The 17,689-nt window shown below is 37.0% G+C and overlaps 1 protein-coding gene across 5 annotated transcripts in view; it reads left to right on the top strand.

Annotated features, from left to right (window-relative positions):
* LOC107017606 (protein GIGANTEA-like) overlaps positions 1 to 17,689 on the top strand; it is a 50,927-nt gene that overhangs the window by 11,607 nt on the left and 21,631 nt on the right. For all 5 annotated transcript variants that reach the window (XM_027916469.1, XM_015217779.2, XM_015217778.2 and 2 more), the window contains one exon: positions 4,499 to 4,554. In XM_027916469.1, coding sequence (XP_027772270.1) covers positions 4,499 to 4,554 — 56 coding nt within the window. The remainder of the gene's footprint in view (positions 1 to 4,498; positions 4,555 to 17,689) is intronic.

Below are 17,689 nucleotides of genomic sequence, written 5' to 3'. Positions count from 1 at the left end.
AGGTATACCTCTTGTATACAGCCAAGATGATTTTGTTATTTATGAAATACTTTACCTGATAAAAAATAATGTCTAGGAGAATGCTATGATAAATGAAGATGCTACTCATGGAATCACAACAGCATGGTTGAAGTGGAACTACTGCTGGAGCATTAAGTGATAGAATGACACTCACCAAAGGGAAAGGCAAGGTTTCTAGACCGGTTGTAAGACCACTGATGTTTTATGGGAATGAATATTGCTCCTCCAAAGTCTGGCATAGCCCCAAGATGAGTGCTGCAAAAAAGCAGATGTTAGGAGAGATATGCACTCATATAAAAATAAACAAGACCAGTAAATGACCACATTCAATGCATAATCTAAACAAGACACTACTTTATCAAAGAAATGACTACATTCAACAGAAAGTGATATTGTAAGATTAGTGATGTTTTATGACAAGTGATATTTTTATGGAAATGAATATTGGCCCTCCAAAGTCCAGCCTAGCCTCAAGACGAGTGCCACAAAAATGCGGATGTTAGGATAGATGTGCTCTCATATAACTTATAAGATTAGACAAGGTTATTAATGACCCATTCAATGCGTAAGCTAACCCGGACACTACTGTCATACAAATAGTTGTCTAATTCAACAAAAAGTACAAAATTGTACACATAGATGATTAAAATAAGGGAAGGTTGGTTGAGATGGTTTTTCTCACTTTTTCATGTTCTACTGTCAAACTCCAGATTTACCAGTTCTTAGATGTGTAATTATGAATCTTCTCCTCTCAACATCTTTTCATGAAACTCAGAATATTTTGTAATTGTGTTTCATGAAAAAAGAATAAAGGGCCAAAATTACCTTTACACTATTGAAAATATAGTACTTTTACCCTCCATTATCTTTTGGCGTAAAAAGTGTCTTCACCTTCTAAAACAAGGGCCAGATTTTCCTCAAATATATCAGTTGTCCAACTGAGCATTTGACATGGATAAAAAACCATTAAATTGTCCCACTTACCCATTAATCTGTTTTATAACCATGACCACATCTAAAATAAAGGGGTGAAATAAAATTATCCCTCATCCACCTGAGAAAAAAATACCAGAAACCCATTCAAAACTGACCACCCTTTACGTGACACAACAAACTAAGGCCCTATATTTACCAAAATAGCGGATGTTTAAAAAATTACATAATCTAGCGATAATTTGGGAATATATAGCAAATACGCCTGTATACACTTATTATCCGTGCTGATACAGTTAGGCAGATATGTTGTCACAGATACACTTATTAAGTGTGCAGATACAATATATTTTAATATTGTTACACGCACAGATAGTGTATTCCGCTACAGAGATATTGTTCACGTACAGATACACTTATTATGTGCCCGGATACAATGTATTTCACTTTTATTATGTGCACGAAAACAATGTATTCTGCTATGTTTTGAAACCAAATTGCTGTAACGTTTCATAATTAAGCAAAATCTCTCTATCTTTCGTAATTCTGGCGCAAATAACGCCAGTTTATGAAATTTTCTAAAAAAACCCATAGGGGAAACATTCCAAGTTCATTAATAAAAACCCATATGCTTCTTTTTTTAACACTCCAAATTGAAGTCCATAATCATCATCAAAAGTTCATGGCTGAGATAAAGCTCACCATTTTAGTAAAATTCGTTTAGCCGGCAGAGAAAGTGACGAGGGAACAGATATTAAGTTCACCAAGCGTAGTGGTGGCTGTTGAGGTTTCTTGGCCGTGAAAGGTAGAGAGGAAGGAGTGGTTTCCATGGAGCAAGTTTGTCGACTTTGTCGGGTCCTGCCGCAGGTGGGTATTTTGATGGTGTTTGTTGATTAAGAGACCCACATCAAAAATAGCCTATTTGTGACAAAAATCAATATCACAGTTCTAGAAACCTTCTCCATTGCAGCGTAAATGAGCTTAACACCATTAATTGACCAAGACCCACCATAAAAAGAGCCTTATTTTGAAAATCAACAATCCAGTTGCAAAAGATTTCTACTTTGCGATGTAAACAAGCCAAACACCATTAACTGACCACAACCCATTTGAACAATAACTGGCAAGCCACCATTACTGACTCCTCTATTGGAACATGATCTTTGCACTTTCTATTTTGCTGTTGGTTGGTTGAATGAATGGATATATATATATAGATAGATTTTGCTTGTGAAGAGATGGAAGCCATTTCAAGCTTGGACTCTTTTACACAGAAGAGCAGTAGGAAAGTAGGAAGAATGGATAAGAAGAAAGTGAATAAGAAGAGAGAGAAAAAGGAGAAAGAAAATTAAATTTTGAGAAATCTTGCCAAGTTTAATTTTTTTGTTGACCTAAAGAGAAAGAGAAATGAAGTCTGTTTGTTCACCAAAGAGAAAGAATTTGACATAAAGTTCTTTGACTTGAGAAAGGAGAAAAAAACTAATTTTTAAAGTTGTTTGTTTTCCTAGCTGGAAGTCTGTTAGTGAGGAGGGTAATTGTGAGCCAATAAAATAATGTCAATGACATTTTTGATTCCAAACGGTAACGGAAGCTTAAGGTGCTCTATTTGCAATGGTTTAACAGTAATTTTGGCCCTTTTACAAAAAAATTATAATGTAATTACCTGATTTCATGTGGCAGCAGCCTCCTTCAAGAGTTAGATCTGGCCATTTAATCGATCGTGTTGCTAAAGCCTTAACTAAAATAATTCTGCGAAAATCAACATGCTATAGTAATTATATTCAGTTTGGCTCTACATTAGTATAACAGTAACTCAGGTTATATAACACACTCACAGTTTCTGTAGTTAGGTTGCAGTAATATCCTCCTTAATCTTAAACCACTGGTCCCAAATCTCTTTGCACTGTCCTATCCAAAGCTGGTATTCTTGTTCAGCAGAATTTTCTGTCTTTAGTTCTTGAAAATATTTTCAATTTTCCGATCTACAATTGTAGTTTTAGACCAGTATTTATTTGAAAAACATCCATAATAACTCTTCCTCAAAGAAGGTAGAGCTTCTCTTTCTTCCCTTTAATCAAAGGGACTTTTTCAAGGTTGGTCTATTAATTTGTCTATACTAGTGGATGAGGATCATCTCCAAAGTCCCTCATGACATGCCTTCTGAAGCTTTTTTTTTAATGACTTTCACTAATACTTCTATTTATTTCTGGGGTTGTCATACTGAAATACAAGTGTATTTTATGCTTGTGCCCATACTGAAAATGCTTTCATGGGTAGTACATATATATATAGCACAACATACACAACACTCACTCTTTGGTCCATCTATTTCTTTTATCCTCGTCCAGATGCTAACTTTGTTTAATCTGTTTTTGGTGCTTCTCAAGTAAAAGAACTTTATGTCATTTTATTGACCTGAATTTTTTCTCATTAAATGATGTTCTTACTCTAAGGGGTTGTTTGGTACAAAGATTGATAATGCAGGGTGGCCCAGTAGTTTGAGCTTGGGACTTTCATGTTGGAGGTCTCAAGTTCGAAACCCCTTGCCAGCGAAAGCAAGGGGCTTGCTTTCTGGGTCGAGCCTGGTGCAGATTACCTCCCCTATGTGGTCTGCGAGATATTGCATAGAGCGGGGGTTTTACTCTGTGCGCACCCAAAGGGTAGCAGCTGCGGGTTTCCTTTGTTATCAAAAAGAAAAAAAAGTAATGCAGGGAATAGTAGAGCATGAATTATTTTTTGTCAAGTGTTTGATTCATTGCTTTCACTTGATCTTGTGTTTAATTTAAAACTCTATAAAATTTTTCTTTCCTATTATATCCTTGTGTTATTATGAGATTGTTTATTTCATGTAATTGAGTCAAGCTAGATAACCGCCGGACAATATATTTTTTTTGTATGATTATCTATTTCATTTAACTAGTTAAGTTAAATATATATTGTATATAATTGTTACTAATTTTTAGGTTGATTTACCACTACGGAGATCCTTGATGACATGATGTATTTCTAATTTTTTGTTGGTCAAATATATCTTAAACTTGACATGACTACTTATATTGTTCAATAGCTAAAGCTTATTAGAAAAAAGTTCAAGTGGTTAATCGACGAACTAAATTGAATAAGAAAAGGAGAAAAAAAGGAAAAAAAATATTAGTGAGATCATTAAATTACACTAAACGAATTTGGGAATTAAAAAGAACATGTATAATTATTTCAATATAAACAAACAAAAAAATCAAATTATAAAACAAACATAGGAAAATGAATAAAGGGATAGTTTTGTCATTTAGGGGTCTTATTAGTTATCCCTCAATTTCCTAGGGACTAAATAAGACCACATATGGTGTATAAACAATCCATTTATTAAATAAAATAAAATGACCAAACAATGTATTAGATGGACTAAATTTTAATTCATGGACTATTCTATTTAATACCGCCTACCAAACGGATCCTAATTCATAGACAGTGAGGTCGTTGTGTAATAGGAAGTTAGAACTACATTGTCATGCTATTGATGTAGCAAAGTGATTCATGTATGTAGGTGTGGTGGTGTTATGGGGAAGTATGCTGCTGGAGAACTAAAGCCACCATCAACTGGTATGTGAACTTTCATTGGTTGAATATGTGTCTGTTTTATGGCTCAAGAACTGCACATTCAGTTTTCAAAACTAAATCGCTCACGTGAAATTCTTGCTATTAAGTTTGTTTGAACGTATCTGTTGTATGCTAAAAGTCTTCTCAGACCTTGCTAATAGAACTTGAGGATAGCTTGTTGACATCCTTTTAGTTACCACATCTATTGTCATAGCCTAGTATATACTAGTATTTTTTTTTTGAAAAGTGGTAACATGTATTCATCAGCATTAAGGGTATGCTGGCCACCTCCAAAAGTGTGATTACATAGATAGCTAATTTCAGAAAGCCTAGGAAATCCACTATGTATTTCCTGTTACAAAGCATGAAACCCCAATACGAAGCATTTGTCACCTTTTTGTCCTCTAAAATAGATTTCACACTAGACAAAATTGTCATTTAATTAGTATTCTAACATATAGGACCTTGAAATTAACTAAAAGCCTTTTAGTTATTGAATTTTTACTTGGTTGAACTATATAGGAACTAATATTTAGGAATTTAAAATCGAGTAAGATTACTTATACGTATCTTTACTTATTTGAATTGTGTAAAGTAACTATAACTTTTCCTGTGAGTGTTTTTGAACTATGTATAAGGGGTAGGGTTTTTAAGAGTAGCTCACTCCAATTCCCTCAATTGTTTACAATATTGGGTTCAGAGACGACAGATCATCTCCCGACTCTTTTGGGGCTTATGCATTAGAATCTTCTGAAAACTTTATTGTTGTTTTGGAGAAGGGTCAAAACTACCCCAAACCTATTAACTTTCTCTTAAAATTACCCTCCTCCCACCTATTGATCCTAAAATGCCCATCATTCTTTTCTAGCTTAAAACTATCCTTAAGACGTAATGGTTGACTTGTTAGGACTTCATAAAAATACACATCGCACTTCTCCAAACACGGAACCAAAATAATATATGCTTCCGTTTGACCATATATTTTGAAGTTGAAACTTTAAATTTGAAAATTTGAGTTTTTGTTGTGATTTTTGGAATTTGAAGTTGTATTTGGACATGCATTTTACTTGGAAAAAGTTTGAAGTTTTTGAGTGGAAGCCCAAAAAAGTGATCAGAGTTTGAAGATCAAATTTTAAAATCTACTTCCAAAATCTATGGCCAAACGCGAGCTATAGTTTTTCAAATTTATATGTTCTAAATAATATCCAATCATTTTGGGTTCAGTATTTATTGATACAACAGATTTTATAAGAGTTCACAAGTTGTAATAGTCATGTAATGATATTCTGCTTCTATATTAGATCTTGCAAGCATATTTTAGTTATTATTCTAGGAACACCAAATTGCCTCTAACTAGAACAAACATTCCAGAAGCAAAGCATCTATTAGAATGTCACCCTACCCAATTTGTATCCTTGAGCTTCATAGATTATTCCTTGTCCTAGAGCCAACTCTGATCGCTCCCCAATTTCTTTGGAGTGTGGAAATTGGAATCATAAGAAGTCTTGTTTTAAATTCAAAAACTGGTGGCTAGGGGTGGATGGTGTCAAAGAATTGATACAGAAGTGGTGGAATGAGTTTGAGGTGCAAGTCTGCCCTGACTTTCAGTTAGGCAGTAAACTTAAAATGTTAAAGAGAAAAGAATGGAGTAGAACAACTTTTTGGGAACTGCAAAATAAGAAGAACAACCTTCTGAATGAGTTAGCTGAGTTAGATCTGACCCAGGAGAACAAAGAACTTAATGTAGATGAGCGGATGATCAGGGCGGCAACGATTATGGTCAAACCAGAGGATTTGGGCAAAATGAGGAGGCAAGTTGGAGACAGAAATCTAGAGTTTTGTTGCTTCAACAGGGGGATAAAAATGCTAAATTTTTACGAAGAATGGCCACTGCTCATAAGAGGTACAATACCATAGACAAATTGAAAGTCGAGGATGGAGTTGTGGTATAAATGCCTGAGATTAAAAGAACTTTGGTGGATTTATATATGAAATTATACTCAGAAACAGAAACTTGGAGGCCCTCTTTTGAATTCTCAAATTCCCCCAAAGTCAATGATGAAGAAAGTGAATGGCTGCAAGTCCTTTATCAGAGGCAAAGGTCCTCAAAATTATTAATATGTGTGCGGTGGACAAGGCAACGGGCTGGGATGGCTTCACAATGGGTTTCCTTAAAGTGTGCTGGGGATTTCTCAAAGAAGATATAATGTCAATTGTTCAAAATTTCCATCAGAATGAGATTTCTGAGAAGTCCTTCAATGCTACTTCCATTGCTTTGATTCCTAAGAAGAATGGTGCGGAAGAGTTAAAAGATTTTAGACCTATAAGTCTTATAGGTGGGGTATACAAGATCTTATCCAAGCTTATAACAGAAAGATTGAAATCAGCGATGGGGAAGCTAGTTGATCTGCAATAATGGGAGCCTCGAAGGTTTTTTTTCAATCTCAGAGAGGTCTTAGACAAGGAGATCCAATGTCACCTTTTCTATTTTATTTAGTCATGGAAGGACTTAATCATATGATTAAGGTTGCTCAATCTAATGACTGGATAAGGGGTTTTGGTTCTCAATCTATGGAAATATCCCATCTATTGTATGCCGATGATTCTTTTGTTTTTTGGTAAGCTGAAGTGGACCAGATCAGACATCTCAGAGCCATTCTTACCATCTTTGAAGCTGTGTCTGAGTTACATGTTAACTGGTCCAAGATTTTCCTACAACTCGTTAATGATGTACTAAATTTGTTGTCTTTGGCGGTCAATATTGGATGTCAGGTGGTTGCTTTGCGACAATCTATTGGGGGTGCCTTTGGGGGCCAATAGTCTCTCTATGGAGATCTGGAATAGAATAGTAGAAAGATGTTAAAGAAAACTATCAAGGTGGAAATCTTAGTACCTATCTTAGGTGGTAGAATGACTCTCATTAATTCTGTATTGGATGCTTTACCTACATATATGATGTCTGTTTTCCCTTTACCAAGGGAGATTGAAAAAAATTTGATAGATTGAGAAGAGGTTTTCTCTGGCAAGGTAATAAGGAGAATAAAAGCATCAATCTAGTCGATTGGGGATTCTCTAAAGCAAGAAACATGATGTTTTGGTATGAAGAAAATGGGACTTCACAACAGAAGTTTGTTACAAAAATAGCTATGAAGGTTCAATAATAAGGACAGGGCACTTCAAAGGTTTCTCATTTCCCAGAATTATCGGATGTTAAATCAGTGGACTAATGTTGTGGATGCGAGGAAGTCAATTAATTTAAGTATTTAATTATATTTTTAAGTAGATTTATTTTATTATTTATTTATAATTTTAGTAACTTAATTTATTATTCTAGCATGGGGTTAATGTTTCATAGTTTTATAATTCTAGAATGGGGTTTATGTTTCATAATTTCATAAGGATTAAGTTAAGTTGTAGTTATTAGTTTAGAATAAGATTTATGTCTCATACTTACATAAGAATTAGACTTCCTATTGATGTAATAAGAGTGCTACGTAAACGCGCTTTTGATGAATAAACATTAAGTCATATTTTGGCAAAAAGCAAGAGATTAGAGTTCTCTCTTCCATTGAACTTTAAGGTTTCAGTCTCCCTTTCCAGAGCCGAAGAGATTGGAGTTCTCTCTTTCAATGAAATCTAAGGTTTGGTGAAAGAATTTTCCAAGTCATCCAAGGATAATTGTCTAGATTGGGAGTTGGCTCCACAAAATCAGCAACGCACATATCAACAAATTCTGCTACTAAAGGCAATACACCACCAATTCAATTAGCCGATAAGAATCATCCAACAAGTGGTAATTCAAATCTGATAATACCAAGTTATGTAGAGATGAATTTTCCTACTTTTAACAGTATCAACAAGCCATTAACTTGGGCATATCGTTGTGAACAATTTCTTGAGCGTTTTGGATGATTGACCTGGAATTTGAGCTTGAGGACAAGCTCTTTCAACGTGAAGGTAGTTATTTTGTGGATGCGAGGAGTTCAATCAATTTAAGAATTTAATTATAGTTTTAAGTAGATTTATTTATTATTTATTTATAATTTAAGTAACTTAATTTATTATTTTAGAATAGGGTTTATGTTTCATAGTTTTATAAGGATTAGGCTAAGTTATAGTCATTAGTTTGAAATAGAATTTAGGTCTCCTACTTTTATAAGAATTAGGCTTCCTATTGATGTAATAAGGCTCCTATTTTAAGGGGCTTTTGATGAATAAGTCAGTAAGTCATATTTCAGCAAAAAGCAAGAGATTAGAGTTCTCCCTTCCATTGAACTCTAAGGTTTCAGTATCCATTTGAAGAGCTGAAGAGATTGGAGTTCTCTCTTTTTGAATGAAATCTTAAGGTTATAGTGTCTCTTTAATGAGCTGAATTTGTATATTACCCTGTGAATCGATCCTTCCCTAAAATTTCATAACAAACTACACGTTGTAGTGTTTGGAGAACTATTCGAAATTAGTGGCCGAATTTTTGGGGTAATGTGGAGATTATTGTGGGCAATGGTGTAAAGACGGAATTTTGGGCTGATCATTGGATTAGGCAGATCAATTTGAAGTCTACTTTCCTTGTCCTTTATTCAATAAGTCTACAATAACATGACATGATCAATCATTGTAGAGTCTACAAGGTTGGGATCTGATTTTATAATAGCTCTAAATGATTGGGCATTTGAGAGTTTTATCAGAATGTTATAGTTATTGGGATCTTTTGGTGGTACATCTGAATTTCCCTGAAAGACTTAGATGGGAAATGAATAACAAAGGGATTTTTTCCAGTAAAATCTGATCATTGGAATCTGAATCAGAGAGGTCCTATTAAGGTGAATCAGCCTTGGAAACAAGTTTGGAAAGTAAAAATTCCAATGAAGGTGTCTTGTTTTGTTTGGTTGGTGATTAGGAAAGCACGCCTAACTCAAGTCAACTTACAAAGAACAGGTTTTCAGATTTGTTTAAGATGTCTTTTATGTGACAGGAGGTTGAGAGCAATGAACACCCCTTTTTCACTGCAAGACAACCATAAATTTGTGCATATGTTCTTCTGTATTTTGGGGATAAAATGGGTACTATCTAGCTCTACTCTAGGGCTTCTGAGCAGCTGGTGGAGTGTAGGGTATAGAGGAGGGGAAGAGGATTGGTAGAAGATCATCCCTGCTTGCATCTGGTGGAGTGTGTGGAAAGGAATTTCAGATTTTTTGAAGGCACTAGCAGTTCTTTCTTTGTCTGTTCTTTTTTTGGTGTAACCAAAGTGTATTGGGGGAAGTAGGTGACGTAGTTGATTTAATTGGCAATGTATAAGAATAAAGGTTTTGGACCGTCGTCTTTTGTACCTATTGGTTTTTTTTTGTAAACATCTCAACTTAGCACTTTTTTTTGGGGTGTCTTAAGTTTTGTTTAATACAAATACAATTGTTACCTCCTCAAAAAGAGTATTCCTTTTCCTGAAGCATATTTCTTAATGAAGGACAACTCATTGCATCCCAATTATTATCACATTACGTATCTTCAGGATAGCTTTTGAAGGGATAGAAAATGACTTTGTATATTTAAGAAATAGCCTCTTGTCCGTTATTTATTTTTATTGTACCCATGAGATTCTAATTCTTATAAAAGATGGGATTTCTTTTCTATATAATCATATTATTTTGTATTCTCTACTTTTTGATATATCACTTGTATATGGGAGTTTTCTTCCCATTAAATTAAAAATATTTTACATTACAAATCACATCATAAATCCTATAATTGACTCACAATATTCATTTGGAAGGTAATATACGGTTGGGACACTAGTGAGAGCATCTACTTGCCAACTAATCTCTTATACATCTCTGGATTAGTAAAAGGCTTCTCCTAACCTAGAAGAAAATTAACACTTGGACCCATAAGTGTATATAGGTTTAAAATCATTAATGGGTTTTCCTCAAGAATGTGGGGAGAATATCTATGCTATGAAATGTCAATTTCTGATGGATTGAGCTGCCTCAATACCTAAAAGTACTCCATCATACCTGGTTCTCAGCTTGGTATGTAATGACTTTTCAAGTTAGCAATACCATCTTGATTACTGTCTATGCTATTTTATAATGTTTCTAGTTTTTGGTAAGTAAAATCTTATTTACCAAGTGAAACCTTCCAAAACAGAAAGAGACAGTAGGTATGGACACCAGCTCTATCCTACAAATCTAACTGGCTACCCTTTACGGATACATATTTAAATCTCGTAAGTAGCTAACTTAGGATATCTACTCCCTCTTCCATGCGTCTCCTGAATAACATGCCTAATAATTGTGCTTGCTACTTGCTTCTGTGTCAACAACCTGCTATTACACTCCAACCATATGCAATATAAGGAACTTGCCATTGCCATTTTATGCAAAAGTGTTGTGCTGCCTTTACCCTTCATATGTTTAATTGCCCACTGAACCTCAGCTGTCCAGTGCATTGTGCCTCTATTGATCCCTTGCCAATTCAGTATTCTGCTCCATACTTCTGCAGAATATGAGCATTGAAAGAATAGGTGGTCATGATCTTCCATTCATCTGCTGACATAGTGGGGCATAAAGGGGACTGTATTGTACCCCATTTAGCCAACCTATCTTTAGTCGCAAGCCTTCCATTTACTGCTAGGTACATGATGAAAAACCATTTAGGAGCTCCCACATTTGTCCAGACCAGTGATCTCTACTCTACCTTCTCCATTGTACCCCCTCATCTGCAGGTATACTTTGCCTATGGAGTATTTTTCCACGTCTTATATATGCCTCAGTATAGCCAGCCTCTTGGAGATGTTGAGCTGCTTTCAGGATTCTTTTTACCACCCAAGAAGCTTGTTTTGCCTGTATGTTCCACACACCATTCTACCCATAAAGCTATGTATCCAAGCAACCCATAGCTTATCTTTTTTCTGACATACATTGCATAGCAGCTTCCCAATTGCGGCTTTATTCCATGTGTAAATATCAAGAAATTGCAAACCTCCGTTTTACTTGGGCCAACACAATTCGTCCCATGCAATCAAAGCCTTCTTTGAGTTCTCTAAATTTCCACTCCATAAGAATCTCCTACACATAGCCTCTGTAAAGATGGATCTTGGGCCTAACTCAACTTGAAAAGCTAGCTGATGAGGGGAGGTTTGTCCAAGTCCATATAAGGAGATCAAATTCTCATCCCTCTATTGATGTGTGTCTTCTTAACACTCCCTTGCACGCCCAGACCCGGAGCATGAACAATTCTAAATGGGGCCCAACATCGGTGAACAACAAATTGGGATGGGTTTGGCTCTCATACCATGTAATGATGGATCCTGAGCCTAACTCAACCTCAAAAGCTAGCTCATCAAGGGAGGTGTCCAAGTCCATATAAGGAGATCAAATTCCCATCCCTCTACTGATTGTGAGACTTCTTAACAACTTCCACTGTTTGAATAATCTTTTGAGGAAGGGTAAAAATTTGGGACCAGAACATTTAAATAACATATACTACACTCTTGATGAGTTGAGCTCTACCTGCATATGACAAGAATTTGGTGGTCCAGTTTGTGATTTTAACTAGCATCTTCTCTAGTAGGGGTTTGCATTGGACTAAAAACACCCTTTTAGTGCTCAAAGGTACTCCAAGGTATCTGTTAAAGAATGACAAAAATCCCACATCGGTGGTTAATGAGATGGGTGGACTCCTTATAAGGCTTGGACAATCCTCCTCCCTTTGAGCTAGCTTTTGGGGTGTGAGTTAGGCGTAAGACCTAATTTAACATGGTATCAGAGCAGGGCCCGTCTCACCGATGTTGGGGCCCCCAAAATCAAAATTGCTCACGCACCAGATGCTAAGCATTTCGCGTGAGGTGGGGTGTTAAAGAATGACAAAAGTCCCACTCGGTGGTTAATGAGATGTGTGTACTCCTTATAAGGCTTGGGCAATCCTCCTCCCTTTGAGCTAGCTTTTGGGGTGTGAGTTAGGCCTAAGACCTAATTTAGTATCTGAATGGCAGTGTTCCCTTGACAAATTGCAGTTCTTCCAGTATCTTTCTTTGCAGTTCTTGCTTAACTCCACCAATGTACACACTACTTTTCTCTATGTTTTGCTACCAGACTTGAGGCCTGAGAAAACTGCGTAAAACACTGATACATCCACTTGCATAAAACACTGAATCATACACTTGACTGATTTTATATCTCCTCTGCAAAAAAGCAACAGTTCATCAGCAAAACTCTATTGTGCTATCTTTTGAGCTTTGCATCTAGGATGGTAGTGGAAATTAGGGTCCATCTGTAAACTCTTCAGAATTCTTGTCAAGTAATCCGTTGCTAGTACAAATAAATAGGGGGACAGCGGATCCCCTTGTCTTACCCCTCTCCTTGCTTTAAAAGGTGTTGTACTATGTCCATTAATCTGAATGGAGTATGTGACTGTTGTAACACATTGCACTATGTCCATTAATCTGAATGGAGTATGTGACTGTTGTAACACATTGCATTATCCACCTAGTGACTCTAGGTGGCATTTTGAGTACCTCCAGTATCTGCTCCAAAAATGTCCATTCCAGAGAATCATATGCTTTTTTCATGTCAATTTTCACCATACCCCTTTTAGAAATCCCCCGTCTCCCATATCTTTTTTTTTTTTGAAACTGGTAAGGTTGTATTCTTCAGCATTAAGGGCATGCTGGCCACCATCAAAAAGCGTCAATTACAAACTTCCTATCAAATCTACAATCTGATCTGTATCTACTATACACAACTGTTTACACCAAAAGAGTAGAGATACTATACAATTCCATTTGACCTTGTGTATGGAATTGGATCTATTGTTGAAACATCTACTGTTCCTTTCCTTCCAAACTGACCACCATATACATGATGGTATTAACCTCCACCATCTCTTCTGGCTCTTGGTACCTCCTCTCCTTACCCATCTCTTCAACACGTTTGATGTACGTTCTGGCATAGTCCAATTCTGATTTGAGATGCTAAGGAACAGATTCCAGATTTGAGCAGTGTAATTACAGTGCAAGAAGCGGTGGCTGTTGGTTTCACTTGTCAAATTGCATAAAAAACATCTAGGAACCAGCTGTCTACCCTTCTTCTGAAGTACTTCTTGTGTTAAGCAAGCTCTCTTTATCACTAGCCAAGTGAAGCATTTCACTTTTGTAGGAATATCCCCTTCCAAAGATAGTTCCAGAGGTGTTTTGGCTTTCCTGCCATCACTTGGAGACCTCTTCTGTAAGCACTGTTGACTGAGAAAAGGCCATCTTTGCTGTGCTTCCACAACATCCTGTCTGTAGCATTGGCGTTGATGGTCACTCCACCTAGCATCCCTAATATCTCAGCCACCCTTTCTACCTTCCAATCATTGAGAAGTCTTCTAAAAAATAGATCCCAGCCCTGTTCAGTCCAGCAATCACCCAGATTGGCATCAGGATTTCCAGAAATTTGAAAGAGATCTGGAAAGAGATCCCAAAGAGGGGATTGGTCTATCCAAAAATCCTTCCAAAATTTTGTTTTAGTGCCATTTCCCACCTTGATTTATAAATTTGTCTCCATCTGTGACCACAAGTTTCTAATTGATCTCCATGCACCCACACCATAAGGTTCGGTTCTGATCTCTGTACACCAAGGGTTTAACTCACCATATTTAGCTATTATCACCTCTTTCCAGAGGGCATTTCTCTCTTCAGTGTACCTCCACAACCACTTCTTCAATAGGCTCTCATTCTGCAGTTTCAAGTTCTTAATTCCCAGCCCCCCTCTGTCTTTGCTAAGTAGAGCAGTTTTCCAGTTTACTACCTTGCCATAAGAATTTTCTCCTTAGCTTATCCAGATTTTCCACTACTTTTCCTGGGATTGGGAGTAGAGACATCACATAAGTGGGCAGAGAATCAAGAACAGAGTTTATTAGGATCAATCGTCCTCCAAGTGAAAGATATTGAGCCTTCCATCCAGAGAGCTTTTTTCAGTTTTCTCCAAAATACCATCCCATATTTCCAAGGCTTTGTGATTGCTACCCAATGGCATGCCTAGATAGGTTGTAGGCAGCTTCCACACTACACCCTAGTATGCCTGCAATCTCTTTTATATGAGGTACCTCATTCACAGGGAAGAGACTACTTTCCCCCCAGTTCACTTTCAAACCTGAGACTGCTTCAAAAAGTACCAATATCACTCTAATGTAGCTTACCTGTTCTTCTACAGGATCACAAAGGATGATGGTATCATCTGTGTAGAGCATATGGCCAATTTCTTTTTCTTCCCCCCCTCTGCCTCCCACTTTGAAGCCTTTGATCCATCTATTTTGTGTAGCAATCCTCATCATAGCATTAAATCCCTCCATTGCTCGAATGAACAGGAAAGGGGAGATAGGGTCACCCTGTCTCAGAGTCCTTTTTTGATCCAAAAAACCCACAGGTTCTCCATTCACAAGCACGGAGAACTTGACATTTTTGACGCATGTCTCAATCCATTCAGCCGTTTGTCCCCAAAGCCCATCTGGCTAAGGATATTTAAGAGAAAAGACCAATTTACATGGTGAAAAGCCTTTTGGATATCCAATTTGCACATTAAACCAGGGCTTCCTTTATTCTGGAGTCCATGCATTCACTGACTATGAGTGCAGCATCCATGATTTGTCTCCCCTGTCTCCCATATCCTTTTACAATTTCATGACTTAGTATCACATTGTCATTCAAAGCCCTTCTCGGTAGCTGATTGATTAGGATCCACAAGATTCTCCATGACTAGTTTCAACCTAGCAGTGATTACTTTAGATATAACTTTGTATTTTGTTGAGCAACATGAAATTGGCCTGTATTCACTTATTCTAGCTGGGTTTCCCACCTTAGATATAAGAGTTACAGTAGTACAATTAATAGGTTGGAACATTTCACCAGTGTCAAAGAAGTTTAGGACTGCTTGTGTAATCTCCTTCCCCGCTATTGGCCATGCTCTTATGAAAAACAGAGCATTTAATCTATCTTGTCCTGGAGCTTTAGGTCACTGATACCCTTCAGAGCTGTTTCCGCTTACTTGTTACTGGAGCTGCTTTGCTGAGCTCTATTTAGCATTCCTCCCTTCCTCATTGCAGTGTATCAACATTTGACAAATAATTTGCCGCTTGTCCAAGTAATCCTTGATAGAAATTCAAAGCGTCTTCCTCAATATCTTCTTGAGATGCACAATTATACCCGCAGAAGTAGTCAGGCTTGTGATAGTATTCTGGACCACTTCATATGAGCAAAGTAGTATCCTGTATTAACATCACCTAGGTTCAACCATTGTACCCTCGACTTTTGTCTCATAGCACTTTCCTCAACCAAATTCCAATCTACAGTTGTTTCCTCAGTTCCTTTTCTTTGCTCCCTATTAGCATGCACCATATTATGGTCTAGCATATCATTCTGTACTTGGTGAAGCTGCTCTCTGATTTGCTGGATTTTGTCCTTCACCCCTCTGAACTCAGAATTGTTAGTCTCTTTCAAAATATTTTTCATCTTTTTGAGCTTCCACCAGACTGTCATCATGTCTCCTTTTCTATGTCCTTGCGAAGCTTGTTTGACTATTTGAAGAAACCTAGGATGGTCTCAATACAGTTAATGAATCTGAAAGCTTTATGAGTTCTCTTGCAATGTGTCCAGTGCCAGACTCGAAGGGGAGTGATCAGACATTTCTTGTCTTAATATCTTTACCTCCTTTGTTGGCATGTGAAGCATCCAGTCAGCATTTTCTATAGCCCTATCAATCCTGCTACAACTGTGTCCATTTGTTTAAGTGTATCAGCCACCGACTGTTGTCATCTCATTCATCCCAGCATCCAGCAAAAAATCATTAAAATCCTTGACTTCTGCATCCTGCACTGGACTGCCTTGAGGTCTATCTTCTGTTTTTAGTATTGCATCAATTTTCCCATACATAGCAGTGGCCCCTGTGTATTAGCAACCAAATCCCTCAGGTCCTCGCAGAATTTCAGTCGATCATGCACTTTATGTAGTCCATAAACTGCAACGAACATAAACTCTATCCCACTACCTTTAACTTTCACTCTAGTTTGTATATAATGGTCAAACTTGTTTCCCACATCACACTCTACAAATTAAGGATCCCATAGTACCCAAATCCTACCCTTAGTACTGAATGTATAATTCTCCTCATACTTCCATCCTGGAGCAATTTTTTTTTATCACTTTATTTACTGCATCTTTCTTGACTTAATGTTCTAAAATATCTGTAATACTAACATTATTCACCTTCATAAACAGCGTAAGTTCCTTCTTCTTATGTAGTTTATTTATCCCTCTAGTGTTTCAAGTGACTGGCATCATATGGATTATTAGTTAGTCCATCTCCCTCCCCCTTCTTGTGCATAAATCGATCATCTCCCACACTTGTACTCCCATGTTCATATATATATTTAGCGTATCAAATCCATTTCTTATCAGAACTGTTTCACCTGGTTGCTCCTTAGGAGTAGCTTTCGCTGCTATTTTTGGTGACACCACCTTCCATGCCTCTTCTTGGGGTATTACTGCTGTTTCTTGATCCCCTTGTATCTCCCCCTCCCCTTTCTTGCTTGTATCATTCTTATGTATCCATTTACTCACCCTTCTGGTTGGTATTGGAGGTCTCGCCCCTTCCTTCGCATGGCATTTGTGGGTTACCTGCATACATTTATCACAATACTCAGGTTCCATTCATATTGCACTACTTGCTCAAACACCCTACCATTAGGATCTTCCACCTTCAGCTTCCTTGGTAGCTCTCTAACCACATCCATTTCAATAAGCACTGGCGCAAAAGAAATACGATCCACTTTAGTAGTACATTCATCCGCATACAAAGGGATCCCAAGTCCACTACTAATCCAACTTGAAGAGTCCATACTCCAGCAATTAAGAGGGAGATTGGGGTATTTCACCCAAATTGGCACCGTTTGCAATACTTATTGAAATCAAATTCAGGACTCCAGATCTTCACAATAATAGTTCGATTGTTCATCAAATGAGGACCCGAATACAGTACCTCATTCCTATCATCTACATTTGCAAATCGTACTAAGAAGTATCCATCATTATGGTAGTATACCTTTGGTTTACTTACTGTATACACTTATAGAGCAATGTATCGTTCCTCAGCTGCAATGGTAGGAGAAT

This window comes from Solanum pennellii, chromosome 4 (assembly GCF_001406875.1).
Source record: "Solanum pennellii chromosome 4, SPENNV200".
Taxonomy (NCBI): Eukaryota; Viridiplantae; Streptophyta; class Magnoliopsida; order Solanales; family Solanaceae; genus Solanum; species Solanum pennellii.
This window is presented reverse-complemented; position numbering and strand designations above follow the sequence as displayed.